Source organism: Halichoerus grypus, chromosome 2, assembly GCF_964656455.1.
Source record: "Halichoerus grypus chromosome 2, mHalGry1.hap1.1, whole genome shotgun sequence".
Classification (NCBI taxonomy): domain Eukaryota; kingdom Metazoa; phylum Chordata; class Mammalia; order Carnivora; family Phocidae; genus Halichoerus; species Halichoerus grypus.
The window spans coordinates 131,097,752-131,107,031 of record NC_135713.1 but is presented as its reverse complement, the minus strand read 5'-3'; the positions used below and the strand labels follow the sequence as shown (position 1 = coordinate 131,107,031).

At 43.5% G+C, this 9,280-nt stretch overlaps 1 protein-coding gene across 1 annotated transcript; it reads left to right on the top strand.

Annotated features, from left to right (window-relative positions):
• The first annotated feature begins 3,008 nt into the window (after nucleotides 1-3,008).
• SPMIP10 (sperm microtubule inner protein 10) lies at nucleotides 3,009-7,097 on the top strand. The gene is made up of 3 exons (XM_036070356.2): nucleotides 3,009-3,094; nucleotides 3,640-3,748; nucleotides 6,888-7,097. The coding sequence occupies exons 1-3, from the start codon at nucleotides 3,009-3,011 to the stop codon at nucleotides 7,095-7,097; spliced, it is 405 nt and encodes a 134-aa protein (XP_035926249.1).
• The last annotated feature ends 2,183 nt before the right edge of the window (nucleotides 7,098-9,280 follow it).

Sequence of the window (9,280 nt, the reverse complement as noted above, 5' to 3'; positions counted from 1 at the left end):
TCTCAGGACCCTGATCATGACCTGAGCCAAAGGCAGATGCTTAACCGACTGAGCCACCCAGGCGTCCCTGCCACCTTAAATGCCATACGTTTGTGTAAATACTGCTAAATTTTCTAGTGAAAGTTAAGGTTTTTTTGAAGGGTATTAACATATGAGGTTACTTCATCTTCACTAAATGGTCTGTCCTGGTTCTTTTTTCTTTTTTTTTAAGATTTTTATCTATTTATTAGAGAGCAGGAGTGGAGGGGCAGAGGGAGAGGGAGAAGCAGGCTTCCCACCGAGCAGGGAGCCCGAAGCAGGGCTTGCTCCCAGGACCCCGGGATCATGACCTGAGCCGAAGGCAGACCTTTCACGGGCTGAGCCACCCAGCCGCTTCCTGGTTCATTGTCACCACTAGTTGTTACCATTTGGAAACCATGGATTTCTGGATTACATTAGGATTACATCCTAATGTTAAATAGAAACCAACACGGGGCGCCTGGGTGGCTCAGTCGTTAAGCGGCTGCCTTCAGCTCAGGTCATGATCCCAGGGTCCTGGGATCGAGCCCCGCATCGGGCTCCCTGCGCTGCGGGAAGCCTGCTTCTCCCTCTCCCCTCCCCCTGCTTGTGTTCCCTCTCTCACTCTGTCTCTCTCTGTCAAATAAATAAATAAAATCTTTAAAAAAAAAAAAAATAGAAACCAACACTTGAGGTGTTTTGTTTTGTTTCTTAGTAATCCATGACATTTTATTATCACTACATCCTGGATGCTTATCCTGCATTTTTACCGAAAGGTACTCAAGTTTTGAAAATACCTAAATAACAAACACCAATCAAAATAGTTCTGCGGGGCAGCACCTCTTGCAGGCATATGCTGTGGTGATTGATGCAAAATGCTCAGCAGGATTTTCGATGTGTCCCAGATGGCTTTAATCATTAGTGTGAAAGAACTGCCTTAACCTCACAGAAGAGATCCAATTCAGGGTCAGGATCTTGAGGTGGCAATTCCAGGGTAGGGAACAAAGGCACCTCACGGAGCCCCATGAGCTCGACCAAGAGCAGCCTCTGCAAAAAGAAGCACCGAGACATGGGTACTGCTCTTGGCTGATGGCTTTAGCTGCCCCATTAGCCTGCCTTCAACGTCCAGGCCACACCAGGGCTAGGAGTAGATGTATGAAAAAGAATCTCACTGTGATGTTTCCTCTTTAAAATAGCATCTTGGCCACTGCCTCTGCTGAGGACCTACCCATCTGCTCCTTGGGCTACTCAAAGCACCTGTAGGTGACTTGGCCGCCTTGCGTCCTCACTCACCATCAGCTCCCCATAGAGGTGTGTGCCCATGGCCAGATCCCCTGAAGGAATTTCGCCACATCTCTGTACACTTTTCTGTACTTTTGCTTAAAAACGATTCACGTGACCGATGGCGAACCTCTGCATCCTACTGGGGGAGGTGGCATGTCCTCTCAAGACTTTGCGGAGTTTGGGGGTTCGTGGTCTTCTGCTCCAAGACATGCTCCAGAAGCAAGATAACCTGGTCTGAATGGAGTGAGGGTCCCAATGGGGCACAGACCAGAGCCTGGAGTCCTCCTCAACACTTCAATTTTTAAGGTTCTTTACTTTTTATCCATTAAAATTACTCTTCTTTCTGCCCATCTAAATCTAGAAATCTCTATCCAGGGATGCCTGGCTGGCTCAGCTGGTAGAGCATGCGAGTCTTGATCCTGGGATCCATGTTGGGCGAGGAGATTACGTAAAGAAAAAAAAAAAATGTCTATCCAAACTATTGTCAGGTCTATATTCAGTTAATACTTTCACCAAACTATCTGGCAATAATTCTTGCTGCTCGGCCTAACTTCTTTGTACTTGCTGAATATGGGATTGACATGACTAGCCCTCCACTTCTCATGGTAACTTGCAAGACACACTCCCTGTGTTAAAATGAGTTTTTATAATCTCAAATACTCTGCAATAGAACTCACATCCTAGGGGATAAAATGGGTTGGGATGGTTTTGGGTTTAAACATTTGATTTCCACTCTTAAAGGGTGTGTCTAAGCAATAGATGGTGAAACATAAAAGAGACACATCCAGCATGGGCAGTATATAAATAGGACAATCAGCTAAGGACAAATACAGAATGTTAATATGAAGGGCTACTTTGTGAATAACAGTTGCATAGTCCAAAATGTTACTAGGATGTTTGTGCCAAATTTGTAATATGTCTGCAAGCATTCTCAGTTTTTTAATTGTTCATGATAAGAATGCTGTTTTAGTCATAGGGATATAAAAAAAAAAACACTAAAAATAGCCCTAATCTCCACATTTTTAAAAACTACGTTTTCGGGGCGCCTGGGTGGCTCAGTTGGTTAAGCAACTGCCTTCGGCTCAGGTCATGATCCTGGAGTCCCGGGATTGAGTCCCGCATCGGGCTCCCTGCTCGGCAGGGAGTCTGCTTCTCCCTCTGACCCTCCTCCCTCTCATGCTCTCTGTCTCTCATTCTCTCTCTCTCAAATAAATAAATAAAATCTTTAAAAAAAAAAAAAAACCTACGTTTTCAAGTTTTGTTTATTTACTGTCTACAGCCCACGTGGGGCTCCAACTCACGACCCCAAGATCAAGAATCATGCGCTCTTTCAACTGAGCCAGCCAGGCACCCTTTAAGCTCTACATTCCTTTTTTTGTTTTGGTTTAAGATTTTATTTATTTGACAGAGAGAGAGCGTGTGCACAAGCAGGGGGAGAAGCAGACAGAGGGAGAGGGAGAAGCAGGCTCCACACTGAGCAGGGAGCCCAATGTGGGGCTCGATCCCAGGACCCTGGGATCATGACCTGAGCCGAAGGCAGACGCTTAACCGACTGAGCCACCCAGGTGCCCCTAAGCTCTCTATGTTCTTAATCACCTGCTAATGTAACTGCTCTGGGTTGCTGTGAAGTTAGCAAGACAGTGTTCTGTCTGAGGCAACAATGTCATCATAATTAGAGGAGTGAGTTAGTGAAGTTCTAGAAGAGAAGTCTCTCCCTACTGGCCGTGATGGCTTCAGGGAAAGACACTTGTCCTATCTTACCTAAGCTTGCCAACAGCTGTTGTGAGGAGAGTTCATATAAGCCTTCTAATAAGTGAGGACTTGAGGGTTCCGGGTTTGGGGGTTTTGTGTTCGGTTTTGTTTTGTTTGCCCTCCGGCAGCGACACACAGATGAGGACAAACATTTTGTGCTTCCCTTGGCATCTGTCTAGAAAGCTTGATGTTCCAGAGGGAAACAATGGGTGGGCAGGGAAAGCAAGTCTGCCCTGAGTATAAAGCCGGTACTAAATTCCGAAGCTGTTGTTTGTGGCTGGTCAGAGACATATTTAGGCCACGGGCGGGCCTGGGGCAAATCATAGTGTGCTGCCTTCTCCCTTAGTATCAGGTTAAAGGAACACTGCAAGCAAGAGGTAAAAGACAGCATGCAGTTGGAGGTACAGATATTCAGGCTGGACTCCTGATCTTGGTGATACTTGGAGTTTTAATGGGTTCAGTATTAGATGAGCCTCAAACAATGCCATAGCTCTCTGTCCTGCAGCTGGGGGGGTTCAAACATCATGGACACAACACATGAATAACGCTAAAACGAGTGTATTGAACTCACCAGATATCCTTCCTTCCTGCCTTCCTAATCTTCAGGTGTAATGAGGTTCATTTGCCACGGTTTTCATTAAAGCAAGGGATGATCCCAAGACGTTACATTATGCCTTGGAAAGAAAACATGAAATTCAGGAATGTGAATCTGAAGGTATTTTCCTATAAATGTTCATAATAAAAAATTCATAGTTAAATAATATACTTTAATATACCTATGATTAAATATGTAACTATACAAAAGCTATTTTTAAATTTATATTTATTTTTTCCAGCTTTACTGGGAATAATAAATATATGTATTTAAAGTAGACAACGTGATGACTTGATAAACATACACACTGTAGAATAATTACCAGGATCGAGATAATTAACACATTCATCACCTCACAGTGTTAACTCATTTTTTCTTCTGGTGAGCTTAAGGTCTACTCTCTGCAACTTTTGAGGATACAATACTGTATTATTAACTATTGTTACTAGGCTGAACATTAGATCTTCAGAACTTGGTCTTATAACTGAAAGTTTGTGCCCTTTGACCTATGTCTCCCCATTTCTCCCTCCTCTAGGCCCTGGTAACCACCATTCTATTGTCCGACAAAAACTATAAGCTATTTGATGTACTTTCACATAAACTTGCAAGGAACAGTTAAATAGCAACATCTATTCAAATATTTGAGGCCAAAGACAAACTTAAAATAGATACACCCAAAGCTTTCAGAACTCTCTGTCTACCTTTCTCCACATAATGGCAACTTGCAATTATGAATTAACTCAGGGGCGCCTGGGTGGCTCAGTCAGTTAAGTGTCTGCCTTCAGCTCAGGTATGATCCCACTGGGATCATGCCCTGCATCAGGCTCCCTGCTCAGTGCAGATTTGCTTGGGAGTCTCTCTCCCTCTGCCCCTCCCCTTGCTCATGAGATCTCTCTCTCTCTAATACAATAAATAAAATCTTAAAAAAAAAAAAAAAGAAGTAAAATAGGAGCACCTGGGTGGCTCAGCTGGTTAAGCATCTGACTTCAGCTCAAGTCATGATCCCAGGGTCCTGGGATCAAACCCCACGTCAGGCTCCCTGCTCAGCCGGGATCCTGCTTCTCCCTCTCCCTCTGCTACTCCCCCTGCTTGTGTTCACTCACTTGCTCTGTCAAATAAATAAATAAAATATTTTTTTAAAAAGTAGAATAGAATCTATTGTAATAGACTATAATAGGAGATTTCAAATTAGGATTCCTAGAAAGAAATGGGTTTGCATAAATTTGTAAGTTTCTAACACCTAAGCAATTAAGCTTGAATAAGAATATACTTCACCAAGAGATAACATAATAAAATATGAATATTATATGATATATAAAATATATCAAAAATACAGCTTAATTATTTTTTTACAAACTACAAACAATATAGTAAATGAAGCTGCCATTAGCCCTGAAATGATTATTTTGTATGTATTTTTATCTGATATTTTGGAAACAAATATAAAATGGAGGAAATCTAGACTCAACATATCAAATTTACCTGTATTAAGACTTCTCTGTAGTCTTAATATTGGACTGTATTTCTTATAATTCAGTGGCTTGTCAGTCATTTTTCATGTCGCAAATAGCTTGAGCATGGTGACAATATTAGTACTGACTTTATCTTTTCCATTTGCCAGAATTACAGGGTATATAAACTTTGAGCTGAAGTCAACAACGAAAAGCTGTTTTGAATACGTCTTGACCTCACTCTTGAGAGCTATAATCCAGCGTAATTTTCTCTTCACTGTTTCACTTGTGCAATTTAGTTGACAGCACTCCTGACAATTTAAAAAATAATATTAGTGACTGGTGTAGAGGAAATTCTCCCTGACAGAGTAAAAATGAAAATTAAGTGAGGGGCGCCTCCTTGGCGTCTGTCTTCAGCTCAGGTCATGATCCTGGGGTCCTGGGATCCTTGCTCAGCTGGGACCCTGCTTCTCCCTCTCCCTCTCCCTCTGCCCCCCCCCACTCATGCACACGCACGCACGCACTTGCTCTCTCTCGCAAATAAATAAATACAAACTCTTTTTTTAAAGATTTTATTTATTTATTTGAGAGAGGTGGGGAAGGACAGAGCGAGAGGGAGAAGCAGACTCCCCTCTAAGCAGGGAGCCCGACTCCGGGCTCCATCCCAGGACCCTGGGATCATGACCCGAGCTGAAGACAGACTGAGCCATGCAGGCGCCCCTAAATACAAACACTTAAAAAGAAAAAGAAAATTAAGTGAGAACTGAATGAAATGAATGTAGCCTGGGTGAAGGCCAGCTATGTTTTCCTTCCTTCTATTTACCTTCACCATTTTTCCTGCTGGAGAGGATGTAACTATGCAACATCACAGTGAGAACACAGCCTAGTGGAGATGGGGCTGCACCCCAAGACCCCCCCAGAGTGCGATTCAGCGCAGAAATAGGTGCATATGTAAGACAGTGGCTCACGTGCCTGCTATTTCTCCAGGCCCAAGTGCCACGGCAGCAGAATAGTGGATATTGATCTCATACTTTGAAGTTGGCCAAAGTCTTTTCATTCACATATAATGTTTTATTCAACACTCAAAGAATCCTTGACTAATACCCATTTCATGTTTGAGAAAACTGAGTCTCACAGCGGGGTAAGTGACTTGTACAAGGTCCCACAATCAGTGAAGGACTACATGATTAGTCAGCAGTCCACACCACTCTTCCTGGTGGTCCAGACACGAGCTAGAGATCATCGCCTTAAAGAAAAAAAAAAAAAAAAGGATGTTGGGGTGCCTGGGTGGCTCAGTCATTTAAGCGTCTGCCTTCGGCTCGGGTCATGATCTCAGGGTCCTGGGATCAAGCCCCGCATTGGGCTCCCTGCTCAGCGGAGAGTCTGCATCTCCCTCTCCCTCTGCTCCTCCCCCTGCTTGTGCTCTTTCTCTTTCTCAGATAAATAATAAACAAAAATCTAAAAAAAAAAAAAATTAAAAAGGGATATTATAGTGCTCTTTCCACTAGACCTTCCTTAATTTTTAAAAAAGATTTTATTTATTTATTTATTAGAGAGCGTCCGCTCAGGGGATGGAGCACAGGGAGAGGGACAAGCAGACTCCGCGTTGCATTCTTGAGTGCAGAGCCCATCGCCGGGCTGAACCCCAAGACCCTGAGCTGAAAACCAGGAGTTGGGTGCTTAACTGACAGCCATCCAGGCACCCCTAGACCTTCCCTAGTTAGGAAAAACTATTGAGGAATCTCCATCCTCCTCTAATCAAGTGCTGTTTGGTGTGATTTACAGTGGGATCTTTTTCCCCCCCTTAGCACGCAGAAGCGTGTGGGATCCACGCTGGCCCTTTAGAAGACTCTCTGTTTTTGAATCACAGCGAAAGGCTTTGCCATGGGGAAGACCGGAAGGTTGTCTTGAAGAAAGGCCCCCCAGAAATAAAAATTGCCGATATGCCTCTGCATTCGCCGCTCTCCAGATACCAAAGCACTGTGATCTCCCACGGCTTCAGGAGGCGACTGGTCTGAGGCTGGAAGAATAAAGTGTCGCAGTATTTCAATCTCAATCTCTTTCTCTCGCCACAAATTTAAGCCCATTGTACCATTGTGTTTCCCCTATAGTTTCAACTTGTTTAAAGGCTACAAGTCAGTTGTACTCTTGATCCATTATACAAGTTTTTGAAAGCAAACGGGCTCTGAGAACATCGGAGTTGAAGAGGGTGGGGGGGTGGGGCAAGGCAGACTCTCAGTGAAACTAATTTCATACCCAATAGTTAAGACTTTTAACTGATGGATCCCATCCAACCATCTATCCTCACTGTGTTCTTCTTTCCCTTCTCCTCACTCCTTTGCTGTTCATCATCCTCCAAAACTCAGAGTCAGAGGAGCCTCACTGAGAAAGAGTGGCAGGATGTGGAGTTATTTCTGCTGCTTTTCTGCCTGCCCCAGCACCACCTTTCCGCCCCACCTCACCAACACACCTCCCCCCACCAAGGCCGTGGGTCCTGGCAACGATTTCACATGGTCATTTGAAGTGTTTGGCAGATACCTCTATGATACACCGCACGATTTCAGCTGGAGCGTATTTTTTGTATTGGTTCAATGTATCCAAGCACGGTATTCCTACAACAAAGAATAGATGAGTGTAATTTAACAACCTAAAAATGACCATATGCAAAATGGTGCACCACCCAGGGGGAGGGTGGAGTGGTTTCTCAAGCAATTAAACATAGAATTACGTTATGATCCAGGACGTCCCCTTCTAGGTATAGAATTGAAGGTGGGAGGGGTCGGGGGGGGCGGAGGGTGCAACTGGCTGGCTCAGGCGGTAGAACGCCCAGCTTCTGATCTCGGGGTTATTGTGGGTTCGAGTCCCACACTGGGTGTAGAGATTACTTTAAAAAAATCTTAAAAAAAAAAAAAGATCTGAAAGCAGGGACTCGAGCAGATATTTGTGTGTCAATGTTCCTAATAACGTTTTCACAAGACCCAAGATGTGGAAACAACTCAAGTGTCCACCGACAGATGAATACATAAACAAAATGCAGTATATGCATGCAATGAAATATTATTCAGCCATAAAATGTCCTGAAATTCTGATACATGCTGCAACATGGAGGAATCTTGAAAACATTGTGCTAATTTGTCCACAGAAGGACAAAAATTGTATAATTCCTCTTAGATACCTAGAATAATCAAATTCCTAGGGAAAGAAAGAGTAATAGTTACCAAAAGCAGCAGAGGAGGGGAGAATAGGGTTTCTGTTTAATGGGTACAGGGTTTCAGTTTGAAATAATAAAATTCTGGAGAAGTTGCAGGACAAGGTAAATGTACTTACAGCCACTGAATTGTACATTCAAAAAGGGTTAAAGTGAATTTTATGTCATGTATATTTTACCACAATTTTCTTAAAGATTCTTTTTATTTTTTAAGTAATCTCTACACCCAAATGGGGCTTGAACTCACAACCCAAGATCAAGAGTCGCCCGCTCTACTGACTGAGCCAGCCAGGCGTCCCTTACCACAGTTTAAAAAAGATCATAGGGCGCCTGGGTGGCTCAGTTGGTTAAGCCACTGCCTTCGGCTCAGGTCATGATCCTGGAGTCCCGGGATCGAGTCCCGCATCGGACTCCCTGCTCGGCAGGGAGCCTGCTTCTCCCTCTGACCCTCCCCCTTCTCATGCTCTCTCTCAAATAAATAAATAAAATCTTTAAAAAAAAAAAATAAAAAAAAAAAATAAAAAAGATCATAGTCGGTCTAAGCCATACTTCACCCAGCCAAGTGTTCATATATGATTATCACATGAAGGAAACTGTTATAAAAAAGGACAAAGATGTCCATCTGACATCAACTTAAAGATCACTAAAGTATAAATAAAGTAAAAAAAACAGTGTATATATACAGGGTGTTAAAAATTATTAAGACAGTTTAGGTGATACAAACTTTATTTAACACTTTAAGTGGATTGCTTCTACTAGGAGAACTACAGAATGGAGTGGAAGGCAAGAAGCCTTTATAGGATAAAGAATAAGAAACAGGGACACCTGGGTGGCTCAGCCAGTTAAGCGTCTGCCTTCGGCTCAGTTCATGATCTCAGAATCCTGGGATCGAGTCCCATGTCGGGCTCCCTGCTCAGCAGGGAGTCTGCTTCTCCCTCTGCCCCTCCCCCTGCTTGTGCTCTCTCTCTCTCTCTCTCTCTCTCTCTCTCTGAC